Raw genomic sequence first — 19,559 nt, forward strand, 5'->3', positions numbered from 1 at the left:
GAGCCGTGATTGCACCAGTATACTCTAGCCTGGGTGATAGAGGTGAGACCCTCTCTCAAAATAAACAAACCAATGTTCCCAGCCTTTTTCACCAGAATAATTGCCTCAGATATTTGCCAAATATGCAAAATTATTCTCAGATAATGCAGAAATGCAGACTCAGACTCGAAAACTCCAGGAGTGGGACTTGGAAATTTTGGGAGATGACGTCACAAACCAGCAGTCCTCAACCCTGGCCATGCATTAGATTCCCTGGGGGCTTTATAGTCCTGATGCCCAAGCTGTATCCAAGTCCAACCACATCAGACTTTCACTGGGTGGGACTTAGACATCTGTGTTCTTTAAAGTTCTCCCAGTGGTTTCAATTTACAGCCAAGGTTGAGAAGCACAAGTTGGTCTGTAGCAAATTAACCCACCTCCCTTCTACTTTTACGAAGTTAACTATGTCATTTGCTTCTACTTAGTACCCCCAAGCGCCCAGAATAAAATGTCTAAGTACAAAGGCTATAATATGTTATGTCCTAAACTGTTATTACCTTTTTCTAATCTGAGAAAGTTTTCTTCCAGATTATGTCCACCGCTCCTGCAGGCTGACTGTTGACTTTCTGTACAGCTGTTAGTTCCAGCACAGGTGTTAAATATTTCATTAACAATATGTGCTGCAACTCTGAGTACCCCCTCTCCAAACAACCCCTCAACTCACTGCAGAAGCCACAAGCCCCTGCAGCTGCTCTCAGAACACTTTTGATGGCACTACTTTTTCTGAAGGGAGCAACACCTGCTGCAGTTGCTTCCCACCTGGGCAGCTTTCCCACCTCTGAAAGGGTAACTACCTGATTGATGAGGTGTTTTTAAAGGGGCCATGACCTTATTCTGCCTGCATAATTTGGAGAGATACATTTAAAGTGGAGATTTAAAAACAAATATATATTTGTCTTCACAACTGAAATTCTTTCCAGTTTGCCCCCACTGGATCCTATACAAACTTTACAGTGATTGCCATACTGAATTGTAATTAGTGTATGCATGTGTCAAAAATCAGAACATGATAACCCAAAATATGGCGTCTTGGCAATTGAAAAAAACCTCAGAAGCAAGAAGCCTATTTCTCCCGACTTTCTCCCCTGAAGCATGATCATAAAGGAATTCTCTGACCTACCACCCCTAAAAGTAGGTCATAAGAACCTGATTCTAGAGGATTCCAGACCCTACGACCAGAGACCAAGAAGAATCTGAACAAACAGGGCCTTGCTAAGTTCCCTCAGTGTATTACCTTTAGGTCATACCCCTTTTAGTCCAGTTACGATTCTACACGACTGCCCATTCTTCATCGAACTTCAGCATAAAAATACAGTTTTCCCTGAGAGTCTTTGGGTCTTCATTTATGAAGCCTCCCATGTCACGTAAAACTTTGGTTAAATAAATTTGTTACACTTTTCTCTTCTTGTTAATCTCTCCTTTGTTATAGGAGTGTCAGCCATAAACTTTTTGACAAGGGAGGAAAAGCTATTCCTTCTCCCCCACGCATGAATCTCTGCCATTCAGTTTATACTTCATGAGGTCAATGTGTCCTACTCAACTCTGTTTCCAAAGTCTCTAATAGGATGCCTGGTACACAGAGAGTTCTTTGTAAATGTTGAAATCAACTAAATACGTAAGTGAGGTGCTATACTTTGGGTTTCTGACCTTATCTCCATCCAGAATCCTGGGTCACCAGTAAGCAAAAGTGGCCATAGGGCACAGTTCTGGCCAGTGAGATATAGCAGAAGTCCTCTGAGTAGGGCTTCCAAGAGTTTTTGTTTTCCTGACCAAAAAAAGGGACAGATTGGGCCTGCCTTCTCTACCCTGTATCCCTCCCTGCTTGCTTCTTTCTTCTTCCTGCATGGAACTCAGAAGTAAATCCTGGAGGTGCAGCAGCCATCTCGCAATCATGAGGTGAGAAAAGGAGGACAGTGCCAACAAACACGCTCTGGTTAGAAAAACAGAAGCGTAGGAAGAGCCCGGGCTCCTGATGGTAGCAGCTGCACCAGTACTGAACTCCCTGCCTGCGTCTAGACTTATTAGAGAAGAAAAAAGTTCCAATGTATACTCCCATGGTTAAGTTTTGTTATTTGCAGACAAACACATTCCTAACTAGTATGAGAAGGATGTTAAGAAGTATGCATTTCAAGCACCTAGGATTGCTCTTGACACATAGACACCCATTAAATGTTTGCATATTCATTTATTCATACAAATATTAACATGAATGAATTCTGAATGAATGAGTTAATGAATGAATGGGTGATTTTTTTTTTTTTACACAGGATCATCTTCTAATAAAAACAGACTATTCCCTTACTTTAAGTTGTATCCAATAATTTTATAACAGCTTTGTTTCAGAGTCTGTAGACTATATATATTGGTCCTAGCATTCCCGAGGCTCATTTCTTCCTGTTAGAAAAAGTAGTCCAATTGAAGCCGCAAATCATGCAACAAACAGTAGAAACAGCCTCCTGGTGTTACCAATTCCCCGAGTGTCATATTTCAAGTATTCTGTGTAAGGCAGGGTTGGCAGAATGGTTTCCTGCTCCAAGGTTAGTTGGGTGGGATTCGCCTTTTTTTCCCTCTCCAACCTGGGCTGCTCAGCTGCAGTGTGTGCACAGGGCACGTTAGTGGGCAGAGCCAGGAGCTAAGGCATCTACTCCCAGGGACCAACTGAGAGGCTTCACCTGAGGATTGGTGGTTACAGTTGCCCCACTAGTAGCTACATTAAGAAAACTGATTAAGAAGGGAGACATCTGCTGTCTCAGACTGAACCATGAGGCAATTCCCAGGACCCAATCTCCTGCTCTACAACCTAGAATTCTGTGGACTCTTTAATTTTTTTTTTTTTTTTTTTTTTTTTTTTTTTTTTTGAGACAGGGTCTTGCTCTATTGCACAGGGTGGAGTGTAGTGGCATGATCATAGTTCACTGTAGTCTAAAATTCCTAGGCTGAAGTGATCCTCCCACCTCAGCCTCCCAAGTAGCTGGAATTACAGGCACGCACCACCATGCCCAGCTAATTTTTTTATTTTTTGTAGAGATGAGGTCTCACTACGTTGCCCAGGCTGGTATCAAACTCCTGGGTTCAACTGATCCTCCTATCTTGGGATTACAGGCATGAGCCGCCGCATCTGGCCTCTTTTCATTTTTTAAACTTGGCTCTAAGCAGCTTGGCTTCATATCTTGAGAAAGGTATGTAAATGCTTGGATTTGGGGTATACATTTTATGATTTTAAAATAGAGCTGGTTTTTATCAGCTTTGATTTTTAAAATATTGAGCAGTTATGATATGCCAGGCACTGCACTAAATGGTTTTACATGCATTGTCTATGTAATACTCACAGCTTCTGTACTGCAATAGGTGCTGATACTCTTCTTGGTTTACAGATGAAGAAACTGAAGCTTAGAGAGGTAACAAATGGGCCTAGATCACACAGAGCCACACATCCACTCTAGAGTGTCTGGCCCCAGAGCCCCTTTATTCATTCCAACTATCCTGCATACACTGCGTTTGGAAGTGGACAGCACATTCCCCCGATTGCCACGCCCAAACCCACCCCACCAAGACTCAGGACAGCAGGCTCCTGTGTCTAACCTAACACGGACAAACACCACCTCTTCCATATAAGGACGCTTACACCGAGGGGAATGTTTCGGCTTGTGTCTTCTGGATCAAAGGCCTCAACCTGGTAAATGAATCCAGGGTTTGCTCCTTCTACTATGTAGAGGTGTAGACCTATACCAGTGTCCAAAGTGGAATAAGAAACATCTTATTAAAGCAAAAATGGGGAATTCCAAAATCAGGGCAGCTGTACACAACCAAGGGAATCAAGCGCGTTGGCATCGTGGGGCCAAGAACGCAATAAAAAAATCCATGAGCAAGACCACTGGCCAGCTGTCCTGGGTGGATCCATTTAGGGGAATTCATAAAGTGCTAGGGTTGGCCAAGCGGGTACCGAGTCTTCATTCATGTCCTCTGTTGAGAGGTGCTCCAGGGTGATGCTGTTTGAGTTGGGGGAAGGAGGAGGTGAAGAGGCAGAGAGTTGGGAAGTGAACCCAGGTAGGAACCTCTGGTGTGAGGCTCCCCATGTGCTGAATCCACTTTAATGTGCAAATCCCTCCTCAACTGTGCTAAGTTACCCTTTTAAGGACACTTGGCAACTCGGCAGAAACGAGCCGCTGAAATGAGGGACCTTACAGCAGAACAGAGATAGACAGAGTAAGTAGGGGAGGGCTACAGAGGCTCAAGGGAGGAACCAAAAATTGATTTCATCTGTTTCAGAGTTTTTCACAGTGATGCGGGAGGAGGGAGGAGCAGGCGGTACCAGCACTGACCGAGGGGCCACAGAGCTCTCATTGGGGCATTTTCTTTTTTCTGAGTGATGACGGACAATATGAAGAGTAACTTGGCCGGGCGCGGTGGCTCACGCCTGTAATCCCAGCACTTTGGGAGGCCGAGGCGGGCGGATCACGAGGTCAGGAGATCGAGACCATCCTGGCTAATACGGTGAAACCCCATCTCTACTAAAAATACAAAAAATTAGCCGGGCGTGGTGGCGGGCGCCTGCAGTCCCAGCTATTCGGGAGGCTGAGGCAGGAGAATGGTGTGAACCCGGGAGGCGGAGCTTGCAGTGAGCTGAGATTGCACCACTGCACTCCAGCCTGGGCCACAGAGCGAGACTCCATCTCAAAAAAATAAAGAAAGAAAGAAAAAATAAAGAAAAGTAACTCACTCTTTTGGGGGCACCATGCTGAGGACTTAACATACATTTTCTATTTTCATCTTCATAACAGTTCTGTTAATATAAAGCAGCTATTGTATTTATTCTTTTAGTGTAATTAGTGCTTTTCAAATGAGAACACTGAGACTCGGGGAAGCTATGAAGTCGTCCTAGCTAGGACATGATAGAATCAAAATTCAAATCTAGATGCCTTACATCTAAGCTTGAGCTTTCACTCCCTTTTTGTCAGTCTCATGCTTCATTAAAAAAAAAAAAAAAAAATCTACTGAGGGCTATGTCCAAACACTGATCTACACACTAGGAATACAGCAGCTCACAAAACAGAACCTTACTCTCATGCAACTTCCGTTTCCGTGGGAAGATATGGATAGCAAAATAATTGAGTAAAATCTGTGTATATTAGTGAGAAACATTATGAGAAATATCGGGGAAGGAAGTGTTACAATTTTAATAAAGTGGCTATGGAAGGTTCACTGTGGCGGGGAAGGGCATGACACTTGTCAAGATTTTTTTTTTTTTTTTTTTTTTTTTTTTTGAGGTAGGGTCTTGCCTTGCCACTCAGGTTGGAGTGCAGTGGCACAAACACAGCTCACTGCAGCCTCGACCTCCCGGGTTCAAGTGATCCTCCCACCTCAGCCTCCTAAGAAGCTGGAACTACAGGTACCTGCCACCACACCTGGTTAATACTGGTATTTTTTGTAGCGTTAGGGTTTCACCCTGTTGCCCAGGCTGGTCTTGAACTCCTGACCTTAAGCAATACTCCCACCTTGGCCTCCCAAAGTGCTGTGATTACAGGTATGAGCCACTGCACCTGGCCTTAAAGAAATGAGGAAGGGCCAGGAGATAGGAGGGGAGGCAGAGGAATCAGCAAAAGCAAAATGCTGAGGTAGGGTCATGTCTGAGGCATTTGCAGGTCAGTAAGGGAGCCAGAGACTGGGTCACAGGGACTGAGGGGGAGAAGGGGAAAGGAGGAGGTGTGGGAGGGTAAGGAACGTAGGCAGCTTGCCAGATTTAATGGGTTCTTAAGAAGACACCCTTTGAGTGAGACGGGAATTTCTTGTAGGGTTTTAAGCAGAGTGCCTTGATTTAACTGATGTTTTAATGGGATCCCCTGGCTGCTGTATGGAAAACAGACTGCAGGGGGGCTGGGAGGCCAGCTGCCAGCCATTGCAACAATCCAGGTGAGAAGGGATGAGTGGCTTGGACCATGGTGGTAGTGATGCAGACACTAGGGCGGGGTCAGGTTCTGGGTATATTTAGAAGCTGGCAAGATTTCCTAATGGATTTCATGTCAAGTGTGAAAGAGAGAGGAGTCAAGGATGACTCAAGGCTTGGTCCAAGCAACAGGAAGGATGGAGTTACTGCTAACCAAAATGGGAAAGATACAGGAGAAGCAGATTTGGGTGGGGGGTGCAGGGTGGAGGGTGGAGAGGAAGCCAGGAGTTTGGTTCAGAAGCACATTAAGTTTGTGCTGTCTGTTAAACATCCATGGAGATGCTGGGTGAGAAAGGTGGATATTTGTGTTATGACTGCCACAGTTCAGGGCAGAACCTGGACTGAAATGACAGACTTGAAAGTTGTCAGAATAGAGATGGTGCTCAAAGCCATGAGCTTGGGGGAGATCCTGTAAGACGTTAGTTACTGTGTGCTTTGGTCCCTTACATTGTCCCTATTGTAGCAGACACACACTGCCCTCAAGGAGTGAGAGTCCATGGGGAGAATGAACAAGCCAGTCAGTGACTGGGGTACACAGGGATGAACCTAGGGGCGGCTCAGCCAGGTTCCTCCACAATGATCCACTCGAGGTCTCTCTCTGAGCTTCAGTTTCCTACCCGGGACTGGGAGGGGACCAGGAGAAACCCTGCCTGTGAAGGGCTTTGCATTATGATTGGGAGTGTTGAGCTGGAGGACATTTCATTTATTCCCTGCTCATTAAGCAGCTGCCTTTTCCAGGGAAACAGCTGTTTGTTTATATACTTTTTGTTTCTCTCTGTCCCTCAGGGCCCTCCCTGATGCCACCGTCTGGGCTGCAGTGCACATCCTGGTGTATCCTACCTTCCGCCAAGTCGCCTTGAAACTGAGGTGGCTCGTTCACATCTGTTACCTGGAAGGTGAGGACTTGCAGGTCTGTGACACCAACCTCATCCTTCACATAAATCTGCAAATCAAATATGTTTGGTCCTGTTTCAAAATCTAGTTGTTCCTTCCCAGTGGTGACAACCTGAAACAAAATGCAAAATTCTTAGTAACCTTGTGAAAGAAGATCTGTTTTGCATGCATGCACTTTGCAAAGGAATATTCCTAGGAAGGAAGCATCTGGCATCCCGGAAACCAGCATTCTTTCACTGTCAGAGGAACCAGTTGTTTTGCCTTCGTCCTTCCAACATAAGCTCTATGATACTTCACTAAAGGGACTCCTGCATGTGATGCTGCGTTTCCTAGGAAAGAAAAATAGGAGACATTCTGATGCAATTGACTGGAGATGGAAAGCCTGATAATTAAAAAACAGAAAGCCCTCCACTACTTGGGGGTAGGCTCCTAGAAAAATCTTTAACTACCCTGAATATAGTTGGATTTCCTCATTGTTAAGAAAGAATACTGAGCTTTCCTGGGATTGCCGTTAAGTGATATCTTGACTCATCACTTCATTCTAATTTTCCCAGAGCCACATCCAAAAATAAACAAGAGATGAAAGATACATCTACGTAAGTAATGATATTTACTTAATCAACAGACTGTTCACTTTCTTTGTGCCTTTCCATACATTCTTCCATTGTCAGGAGCTCTTGTTGTCTGCACTATCAGTATTTTGGAGATGTGGGAGGGATGTGAGGAACCAGGGCCAGAGAGACATCACCAGAATCTAGAGCTATTGCCAGCAGGAACTCTGGCAGTCTGTGTTGGGAGGGTCCTGCTCAAACCAACAGGAGACCAGCCTGTGACTCTTCGTATCTATAGGCACAGACTCCCAGCAACTTAGAGCCTTGAACTCCCAGAAAGCCTGGAGCCCTTCGGGACACTGAGGACTAAATTCCATGTATGTCCTTAATTAAGCCAATAGAAAATTTTAGTTATTAATATGATTGGGGCCAGGTGATGAGACACTCAGCATCTTGCAGTGAAGACAGAACTTGGCTCTAATTCCATTTCCACCACTGAACTTCTGGGTGGCCTTGGGAAAATCACCTTCCCTTTCCCTGAGTTTGTTTCCATGTGATTGTAACTAGGGAACTAAACATTGCCCTAGTTAAACAGCTGAAGAATGATACAAGGTATTAAAAAGCTAGGTTAAGGTACTATGGAAACTGAAGGAGAGAAAAGTTCACTGTGAACTGTGTTTAGCTGGGGAAGGCTTCGTGGAGGAGTTGGTAGGTATTGTGTTGGACGCTGCAAGTTCTAGGTTGGTTAAGAGAAGAACAGGGCCACAGATGTGAATGAGTACTTGTGGTGAAGGAAGAGGGTATGGAGGACTGTTGGGGGTGGGGGGAAGACATATTCTTGTGTCTACCAGTGAACAGAAGCAGCCTAGGAGGCACGTAAGTGGAGATGAACTGGTCTCTATGGTGGGCACATGGTAGTAAGGGGCAGCACAGGGGTCAAACACATAGACGCTGGAGCCAAACTGACTGGCTTCAAAGCCCAGTCTTCCCATTGCTTGACCTTCCTATGTCTCAGTGTTCCCATCGGTAAAATGGGGATAATAACACCTACTTTTTGGGTTATGAGGATTCAATGAGCTAATCTATGGGAAGTACTTAGAAGACTGTCTGGCACTGAGCAAACACTCTGCAAATGGTGTCTTTTCTAATCATTAAGTAGTCAAAAACTGTTCAAGGAATATATGTCCACTAAAGCAGGTGGGCTTCTGTTGAGATGATCTGCTGTCATGATTTACACCCTGGCTCCCTGCTAAGCCTGGAGCCCCCTCCTGCACGCCAAGCTTGGATAGATCCTTGACCTCAGTATTACCTGTTGCCAGCCTCTTCTCCTTGGGGAGTAGCTCTCACACCCCAGAGGAAGGAAATAGAACAGTGAAAAAATGGTCCAAAAAAGTTGTATCTTGGAACCAGAAGAATGGGGTTGCTCTCAACACAAATGGAAAAACTGTTCTTGTTGTTGTTGTTACCGGCATTTATTGAGCATTTTTGTGCCACACTTGCCAAGTCATTTTGTGGAGCATTTCATTTAATTATCACAATGACCATAGGTTGATAAAACTTCCACCATTTCACATTTAAGGAGATTAACTAGGAGAGGGAGGCGAAGGAGCTCTCCTAAGATCATAGCTGGGAGTGGTGGAGCCTCAATTTGGTTGTGGGCAATCTTGCTACAGAGTTTTAGTGAAAGACAGTAAGTGTTGCTTTAGGCATGTTAAATTTGAGGTTGTTCTGGATAAGGCCGAGCACATTTGTAGGCCACAGTGCTCACGACGGTAGATGGGAAAAGAGAGGAGTCAGGCTCAGAGATGGACAAATGAGAGGGGCAGGTGCTGGCCTCCAGAGGATCTCAGAGAGCCCCTCTTTCCACAGCCGGCTGGCAGTCACTCCTCCCTGGCCTCTTAAGCTATGCTTCTGGTGCTGCTCCAGGAGAATACCCTTGACCCATGATTAGCTACAAGTGGCTGAATGAGGATCCAACATCCCTCCTGCTGGCCAATAGCAAACCAGTGCAGTATGAGGGCTATGAACAAGGATTCTTGGAACAGCCTGCCTGATTGCAAATCTCAAGCCTGCCATCTCCTAGCTGTGTGAACTTGGGCAAGTTGCTCAACCACTCTGTGCCTCAGTTTTCCCGTCTTCAGTGTGCAAATAACAGTACATCACTTCACAGCATTCTTATGAGGATTAAATGAATGCCTTCACAAAATATTTAGGGAAATTGCTGGCATATGGTAAATGCCTCGTTAATGAAATGTTAGCATCCTCCTCCTCATTATTATCATTACTCCTCCTCACCACTCTACACCACCAGAAGTCTCAATAGCTGTGTCCCAAAGAGGCTTGGCCTCTTGCATAATTTGGAGTTTACCCTCAGAAAGTACAAATGAGTCACAAGAAATGGTGACCTAGACTCGCCATCCTCCAGAATGCCAAGGCTATCAAAGGAGGGGCCAGGTTCTGCCACAGAGATTTTCATGTCTGGAAGGCTGCAGGAGTAACTCTTGTGAGTGATTTCGGTTGGAGAGCAGGATCTTCTTGGAGAGATGGTAGACGATGTTGGGTAGTTTCTGGGGAGAAGCAATCAGTTCTTAAGAACAGTTTCATGAGTTGTGAAACTGTGGCCATCTTAGTACCAACACAGGGTTGTACGCAGCTGTGGGGTGTGGTGCAAGGAGTGCATATGACTAGGACAGTACACCAAACACTTGAGCGTAGCTGAGTTGCGGTACTAAGCATTCTGCCCTTTCTAGAGGTTAGGAACAGGATGGAATTCTTCCTTGATTGACAACCCTGCTTGAATCCCATGGAATGTGGGAAGAGCAGGTCCCATGAAGACAGAGTTGAGAGCTCACCCAAACAGCGGTAGATGTGCATGGCAATATGACAGAAAGCCTGGGACTAGAAATCAGGAGACTGAATGAAGTTCTTATTTCACCTTTTACAGCTATATGATCTCAGATAAATCATTTAAACTTGCTGCATCTCTGTTATATCTAAAATAGGAATAAAACATTTCTAAATAGTGATGATATTAATGTTAGTTGTAACAATCAGGAGATCAAATCGCGTGTGGTGGTGCAGTGCCTGTAGTCTCAGCTACTGGGAAGGCTGAGGTGAGAGGATCACTCGAGTCCAGGAATGCAAGTGCAGCCTGGGCAGCATAGTGAAACCCCATCTCAAAAAAAAAAAAAAAAAAAAGAGATCAGGTATGTGAATGTGCCTTGGAGCCTCTATGCAAATTCAAAGGAGCATGGTCATTTTCATCAGTAAAGGCTGTAGACCGTAAATGCTGAGGAAGAGAACTCCCACATGGAGACAACCCGCATGTCTGTCAATTGATGAATGAAAACACAAAATATGGAATATAATATAATTCAGCCATAAAAAGCAATGAAGTACTGATCCAGGCTACAATATGGGTGACCCCGGAAGTTTATGCTAAGTGAAAGAAGTCAGTCATTAAAGACCGCATACTATAATGATTCCATTCATAGGAAATGTCCAGAATAGGCAAATCCATAAAGACAAAGTAGATTAGTGGTTGCCAGGGATTGAGGGGATAAGGGAATAGGTGAGTGACTGCTAATGGGTACAGGGTTTTGTTTAGAGGTGATGAAAATATTCTAAAATTAGATTGTGGTGATGCTTGCATGACTGTGAATATACTAAAAACTACTGAATTGTACAATTTAAATGGCTGGACTATATGCTGTGTAAATTATACACAACAAAGCTGCTTTTTAAAATGAGAGCACTGAAGCCAGACTGCCTGGCTTCCAATCTCAGCTACCTACTAGCTGTGCAACCCAGGGTAAATTACATAACCTTTCTGTGCTTCATTTTCCCCATCTATGAAAAGGAGGTAATAAGATAGATACAATCCTTATGTTTTGAAATGAGAAAAGCAAACACATGCAAAGCACTGTCAACAGTACCCAGTGTACACAACTCGCTGTATGAGGGTAAGAAATTGACAAGGCTTACAGGAACCGAGGAGCAGCAGCAGCTGTTAAAGACAAGCTGGATGTCTAGGGAGTCAGTGGACAGGGCAGTTCAGTCACAGAACCAGCATCTGGGACCCAGGAGTGTAAACCGCATGCTGCAATGTAGACTGACTGTGTGCTCCTTACCTCCCCGAGGGCTCCCCCGGGGTGATGAGAATACCAGAAATCTGGGCTCTGGCCTCGAGTCATGGGTTCCGCAGGTCTGCTACAGGGCCCCAATATGCATGCTTTTTCCAAGCTCCGCTAGTGATTAATGATAAGCTGAGTTTAAGAGCACCTGGTGGGAACCTCAGGGAAGTAACCCTGACTCATGACCCAGAGGAATGGCAGGTTGGACCAATGGCAGAGCTGATGATAACAGCAGGAGGTTCCCAGGCCAGTTGAGGAAGGAGGTAGGGGCAGGGAATACTGAAAAAATAGGCAGATCCAGACATGGGACCCTAAAGACGCCTTAGAAGTCATCTGCAGTTACCAGTGGAAAGCATGCAAGAAGCAGGCTTGTCCCTGCTTTAGGCAAGTGACAGCTTTGGAAAAGAGTCAAATGACAAACTAGAAAACAGAGCAGCAGAGGCATGCCTCTTGAATGCCAATGGTTGGCTCTGAATTATCCAAGAGGAAACATTCACATGGTAGGGCTGGACAGTTAGACTTATATTTTTATTAAAGGGTGTATGGCTTTTTAATTAAACAAGTCTCCTCTTAGATTATCTTCTGAAAAACTCAGACTCATAGGAAAGCAGAATCACTAGACACAAGTTCATCAGGGCATGGCTTTTAAGGAGATCAATATCCAAACTACTCCACCCAAAGGATTTAGATACTGTAGGCACACCTAACACCTGATGTCCTGTGAGGGGTGGAGGCAAGAAGAAGCAGCCTTCTATTTGCAACACATTGAGTATAATGCTTATGTGAACTGTATGGAGTGGAGAAGGTCCAAAGGCTACACAGGCATCTTAGCACAGAAAGCCCTGGGATATCTCAAACAGGACTTCTGGATCTTACAAGAGGGAAGATTAAACCAGAATGGAGGAATTAATCACCTATCTGGAATCCCATCCACCTTCATTTTCAGGATCACCTCTTTGCAGACAACACCCATGTTGGTAAGTTGTTGCTTACTTCAAAGTAGGTGCCTGACAGCCGAATCACCCTGAAGGCTTCAGTGAGGGGATTTGAGTTGATTATCTGGGGAAGTCGTGGGATCACAGGTGACAGTGATGCTAATAACTTCACAGAAAACTTGTGCACTGAAGTCCCAGGTGGAGAATTCTCTGCCACGTTGCCTACAGCAGGTAAGAGGATTAGGTGTAGTGCTTCTCCCCCTGTGGAGTAAAAAGGGTGCAAGATGACATGAATGCAAAGCCTTTTGCTGGGAACAGGGACTTAACAGCTTGGTTTGTGGTTTCAAGTCGTAGCTCAGGGTGACGATGGGAGCTGGTCACTCCCCAAGAACAAATGCTCTTGCCAAGTGCTGGCAATGGATATGTGAGATCTTCTGGGAGCCAAGAAAACAACCACCACCAAACAACCAAGAAATCTGCTTCTGTCACTCAGTAAATAAAGCTGCTGCTTTTCTCTTGTCTCCCTGCTTCCCTTCTCTTTTCTCCCAGCCTTTGGGAAGAGCAGGGAAAGAGAACTGTGACACCTTAGGAGACAGACGTTGCCTGAAAATGTCATCTCTCTTGCCAGGGCCCTGTAGCTTACAAGAGTTTGTTTTCCTTCTCCGTGTCAGTGATCTAGAGGTCATCTGAGAATTGAGTGTGCATGACTGGAGAACACCAAAATCATGGTAAATCTCTCCACATCCATTAGTAATCTCAAGGACAATTTTTGGTTATTATCGGACTCTGCAGGCATCATGCGGAGGGCCAAGCAGTATTTCTTGGTTGGTAAATTAACAATCATTCCACAGAGGAGAAAACAAGAGGCTCAGGGACAGCATGTGAATTGCCTTGGGCTGCCTTACAGGCAGGGAATTTTGCAATTTAAGAGAAAGCACATTTCTTCCAGGAAAGCCTTGGTACCATTCTAAGGTGCATGACACTGCAAGACTTTGCCAGTGCAGATAAAAGGAACAAGCTGTGTTCTCACATGCTTCCATGATGACAGTTACTGTTGTGGGCTGAACAGTGTCCCTAAAAGATTCATGTCCACCCAGAACTGAAGAATGACCTTATTTGTTTTTGTTTTTGTTTTTTTGAGACAGTCTCACTCTGCCACCCAGGCTGGCAAGATCTCGGGTCACTGCAACCTCTGCCTCCTGGGTTCAAGCGATTCTTGTGCCTCAGCCTCCCAAGCAGCTGTGATTACAGGTGTGTTCCACCATGCCTGGCTAATTTGTATATTTTTGAGAGAGATGGGGTTTCACCATGTTGGCCAGGCTGGTCTTGAACTCCTGGCCTCAAGTGATCCACCCGCCTCAGCTTCCAAAAGTGCTGGGATTACAAGTGTGAGCCACCATGCCCAGCCAAGAATGATCTTATTTGGAAATAGAGTCTCTTGTGGGTGTAATTGGTTGAGAGGCAGTCATACTGGATGAGGGTGGGTCCTAAATCCAGTGGCCAATGTCCTCATAAGAAGACAGGACATGCACAGAAGGGAAAAGGCCATGATATAATGGAGGCAGAGACTGGAGTGATGCAGCTACAAGCCCGGGAATGGAAAGCAAACGCAGAAGCTAGGAGGTAGGCATGGAGCAGATATTCCCTCAGAGCCCCCAGCAGGAACCAACCCTGCCAACACCTTGATTGTAGACTTTTGGTCTCCTGAGCTGTGACAGAATAAATTTCTGTTATTTTCAAGGCACCCAATTTGTGGTAGTTTGTTACAGCAGCCCTAGGAATTGAATACAATGATCATTTATCCAATGTTACAAATAAGTGCAAAATGTAAAATCCTGTATTTCATTTACTCCTCAAACACTCCTCTCAGACAGGTATTAATGTCATCATTTTACAGATGGGGAACCTGAGCTGAAATTCACACAGCAAATAATAAATAACAGAGCCAAGATTTACACAGGTACCCCTTCCTAGCCAGCTTCCCAATCTTGGCTGCCATCAGAGCCTGAGAAGAAAACCCTGAAGAAGTAGGAGGCACGGGGTGGGTAGGGACAGTAGAAGATTCTGTTCTGCTGAAAGGTATAAATGTTCTAGGAACAAACAAACCAGGATGTTTTATTTCAGTTGGTGCGTGGTGGGGTGAGTGCAGAGGAGTAAACGGAAAAGAGGAAAAAATTGAAATATAAGCACATTCACTGATACAAGCTTTTATAAATCTAAAGTCATCTTATTTAGTTTAGAGGCTAAAATGCATAATGCATAAGTTATTGTCACTCTCAGAATTATCAAGTTTTATGGACAAGGACTGTGCAAGGACTCAGAAATATCAAAACAGCTGAAGTTGAGGGTGATGCGAATATGAGTAGATTTTTTAAAATCTTTTACAATTGACTTTAATATTATAGCATTCTTATGATAAAAACCAGGAAGGAAAGAGTATGATTGAAGTATTTGAGACAAAACTCTCAAAAATAGTTTTTCAAAATGAGCAAAATAATCTGTTGCTTTGACGGGTTGGGTATTTGGGGCATAATTCCCTCCCATTCTCTTTTCTCATGAGTGAAAGTCACCAGGGCAGCTCTCTGAGCTGTTCATGAGAGTGCTCCCTCACTGTTCAGCAAGACAAGCACAGCAATACAGGAAATGGAAGGTTGGCAGTCTGTCTCATGGGATGCCCATCTTCTCACCCATATTCTTCCCTTGCCCCTTCCAACCCTCCCCAGTGACTCGTGCCGCTCCAGGCAACAAGCAAAGTTAGAACTTGCTATGTTTTTATCAATAATAGCCTAGGGTAAGGTAGTGCCTAGCCCAAATGAATAGACTAAAATAAGTACCCACTTCATTTACCAAGCACCTGCTCAGCTGGCATCGTGCTAGCTCCTTGACTGCCTGATCCCCTTAATCCCAGCACAATCCTCCAACATAGGTATTGCTGTCCCCATTGCACACATCTGAGATTTTAAGCTCAGGAAGCAGTCATGGAGGACCCTGGTTCATGGCATCTGGATCTTGTAGCTGACAGACTACACATACCTACTACAGACAGTCGGTCACTCCATGCCTGTCACATGACCATGCACATAGGATGCATCGTAGTTATTCAGTGACCCTGGGACACTGCAACAACATGGCTGTGGGAGCTGGTAAAAGATTGACCTTCAACCTAGATGTTAGATCTGGATGATGTGATTTGTAAGAGGCTGTTTTTGGAACAACACAAAGAATTGAGCTGCAGTGTGAGCGTGGTGTGAGCTTGGGTAGGAGGACTTGCTAAGCTCCACTCAGGGCTCTCCACAGCCTCACCCCAAGTGGGGAGTTCACGGTGGCTCCCAACCTTAGTGCAGCTCCTTTAGGGAGCTGGGCTGTAGAGAAGCCATACTCCCCAAATATTGCCTGGTGATAGTTCCTGGTTTGCTCTGCTAGAAGTATATCCACTGATTTTCTTGAATTGATCATAACTTTGATAATTCCTGGATCTGAGAGACTAATTCTATGAAAGATCCAGCATTCCAATCCTAGGCTTCTGAATCCAAGGACAGCTCCATGATGTCTCCTTAAATCAGAGATGTCTCCTTAAATCAGTGAGTTTTTCATCTTCCTCCTTGAATGGTCGTATTTTGAATGGCAGTGAGGGAGATATTTTTGAGAAGTTGATATAGCAGTGACTCTCAAGCAATTTTTATTGGGAACTGCCTGTCTCATGTATGGCAAAAGCCAGACTGTCCTTGGATATGCCCTTTCTGCTGATATTCTTGCTAGAAATGGTCTTTTTTTCAGGGTGGCCTGTCTTCCCAGGACAAGGCCATGTGTGCCAGGGTCATGCAAATGAATCCTTAAAACTTTGAGGCAGACGTCCTAGTGATGCTGATTTTTTTTTTTTTTTCCTTTTAAACGAAGTCTCGCTCTGTCGCCCAGGCTGGAGTGCAGTGATGCAATCTCAGCTCATGGCAAGCTCCGCCTCCTAGGTGCATGTCATTCTCCTGCCTCAGCCTCCTGAGCAGCTGGGACCACAAGCACCCGCCACCACGCCTGGCTAATTTTTTGTATTTTTAGTAGAGACGGGGTTTCACCATGTTAGCCGGGATGGTCTTGATCATCTGACCTCGTGATCCTCCTGCCTCGGCCTCCCAAAGTGCTGGGGATACTGATTTTTTTAAAAAGATAGCGAAGCTGGGTTCTCCTGACCTTAATTCAAAACCCAGTTTCTCCAGCTCTATTGCTATTTGTAAAAGAAGTAGCAGTAGTAGTAATAGCAATAACAAGAATAATAAATGACTAGGGTCCATACCCTAAAAATAGAGTAATTAATAAGATACAATATTCACAAAATGTTAAAGCCATCAGTTATACAGGTAAGCTTAAGCAGTGTCTCCAAAGGCACCCATCTGGTCAATGGCAGAGGGAAGACTAGAGGCCAGGTGCCAGCTCTCCCTAAAACACTGCATACTTTCCTTCCATTGCTGGTCTTCCAGGCTTTCTTTGGTGGTCTGAGTGTTAGAGAGCAAGAAGGAGGCTCTAATGGAATTTGACTTACACGTGCATCTTAATTAAGAATCGAACTAGAATTGCTTGAAGCATGTACTTTGGAAAAGAAAGAACATGCAAAAGATTCATTGTCAGCCACGCGGCCCACTGAAACATCTTGCTTGTGGCTGAGATCTGGATGCATGATGTGCTCATTTGTCTCCCTTGAATCACTGCCTCTCCAGAAATGGACCAATGGGGCCTCCCTGGGAGCTTATGTTGGGACAATTAAGGCTTCCACAGTCTCAGAGAGGAGGAAGTTGGCCACCCTAGATCTCTGACACTGAAAGTGGAGATGTGGGTCAAGAATGTGGGATGATGCCATCTTCCTAGGGTGTAGCTGCTCTAACATAGAGCTCTGCTTTCAATACACAGAGCAGGACTCACTGAGACCATCACTCAATAGTTACCTCTTCATTCTCTCTAGTACCTAATCAAATGGCAGTGAACAAGATCAGTTCTGTGAAAAGAACAAGAGATTTGGAATCAGACCCCTGGCTTCAAGCCTTAGCTTTGCCACTACTTGACTGTGTGACCTTAGGCTGGTCCCTTGACTTCTCTGGGCTGTGACGCTACATTAACAGTAGCCACTAAACAGGGTCCCATTGCTAACGAAGACTCATGGGACCCAAATGACAATGCTTACAAATCTACAGTTTCATTACAGAAAACGGATAGAGCATAGCAACAACATGAAAGTAAGGATACGCACTACAGCTGAAGGCTGCCTCGGCAAGAGATCCACAGAGGCCAGGTGCAGGCTAGGCTCTTACTGTTGTCTTTTCTCTATGGGATGGAAGAATGCGTTTTCTTGGATCACGAACCGCCAATGTATGCACAAATGTCTTGGAATTATGGAGTTTTTGCTGGGATTTTCTTTCTGTTTTGCTGTAGGTATATTCTTGTTATATAACTGGCCTCAACAGCAGAACCCACGGAAGGTCCTCGTCAACACCAGGTGCAAATAATCAATCTCACTGTTATCAATAAACAATGCTTACAAGCTGCTACAAACCATTCAGAAACTCCTAGAACCCATGGTTACAAAGCAACACTATTAATCAGCATGCTTCATGCCTTGACCAGGGATTAGTGTGATGCAAGAACTTCAGCAGAAAAGTTCAGGCTAATATCAGGCCTATGGAAACTTATTCTTACAGCACAGATACCACATAAGAAAATGCATATGCTCGGCTGGGCACGGTGGCTAACGCCTGTAATCCCAGCACTTTGGGAGGCTGAACCGGGTGGATCACCTGAGGTCAGGAGTTTGAGACTAGCCTGGCCAACATGGTGAAACCCCACCTTACTAAAAATACAAAAATTAGCAGTGTGTAGTGGCAGCTGCCTGTAATCCCAGCTACTTGGGAGGCTGAGGCAGGAGAATCACTTGAACCAGGAGGTGGAGATTGTAGTGAGCCCAGATTGCGCCACTGCACTCCAGTCTGGGCAACAGAGCAAGACTCCGTCTCAAGAAAAAAAAAAAAAGAGAGAAAGAAAGAGAAGAAAATGCATATGCTCAGTAAACTATAGAGCATTGTCAAATGTTGTTTCAACATATGCAACTTTTTCCTATTTCTTTAATTTCCACAATATATACGCCTTCCTGAATGGGATGTTCACCCATCCCCTTTTTGGGGGGGAACAAGGGACAATCCAGGCCAAGCAAGATTAACAGAAAAGAGCCCTTTATAGGACATAGAAGAAAAGGTGATCCAATTAGTGATTCTGTACGTTATATTAGGTTGGTGTAAAAGGAATTGTGTTTTTTACCAAAACCGCGATTAATTTTGTACCAGCTAGGTCATAATCGGCAAGAAACAGATGTGTTTATCTTAGAACATCACTATGGGATGGGCCTGAGAAAGGCTTGTTTCTTTCAAATCTCTTCCAACTACACAGAGGCGAAAGTGGACGGATTCCAGTGACTGACTGACTGCTTGGGCTGGGGGTGAGGTTGCCATGGGCAAGGAAAAGCTGAGAGAAGGGACTGTCTTTTGTTCTTCTGAGGTGACTCTGGACAGGAAAGTGACATGATGGAAAAAGTAGAAACCTCTTGCAACATTCTTTGGGTCCTATATATAGGGTTAATTGGCTGATAGAAAGACTTTCTAGAAATGGATTGCATCTTCCAGCCTTTTCATATATAAGAGCATTGAGAAGCATTTACACTTTAATTCCCAAGAATAAGAAACTAAGTCTCAGGCCTTTGATTTCCCAACACTGGCTAGCAGAGAACCCTGGCTAGCAGGTACAGATGATGAGCTGAAGAAAGCTGTGATCACCTCTTGCCCAGAGCTTGTGGACAAACTCAGTTCAATGGGTTTGGTACCTTTTCATGTCCATGCGAATCTTCTAGTTCCCAAGGATCCCTTCTTTCATTAAATACCCTGGCATTTTTCATTTCCAGGAGGGTAATACAAAAGCTGGTTCCTTGGATGCTTCTTCAAAACATAGACAGCTTCCGCATGCAGTGGATTTAAAAATACCAAGGGTCCTTCTCTAGGTCCTTCGTCTTCTGGGACTCACACGTGATCCT

General features: G+C 44.7%; 1 protein-coding gene across 1 annotated transcript in view; it reads right to left on the bottom strand.

The window, feature by feature from the left end:
• Positions 1-19,559, bottom strand: part of CDHR3 (cadherin related family member 3) — a 68,044-nt gene that overhangs the window by 45,601 nt on the left and 2,884 nt on the right. Inside the window, 3 exon segments of the mRNA XM_010380651.2 lie at positions 3,665-3,762; positions 6,824-6,989; positions 12,555-12,757. Coding sequence (XP_010378953.2) covers positions 3,665-3,762; positions 6,824-6,989; positions 12,555-12,757 — 467 coding nt within the window.

The sequence above is a fragment of the Rhinopithecus roxellana genome, chromosome 6 (genome assembly GCF_007565055.1).
Source record: "Rhinopithecus roxellana isolate Shanxi Qingling chromosome 6, ASM756505v1, whole genome shotgun sequence".
In the NCBI taxonomy this organism is placed as follows: domain Eukaryota; kingdom Metazoa; phylum Chordata; class Mammalia; order Primates; family Cercopithecidae; genus Rhinopithecus; species Rhinopithecus roxellana.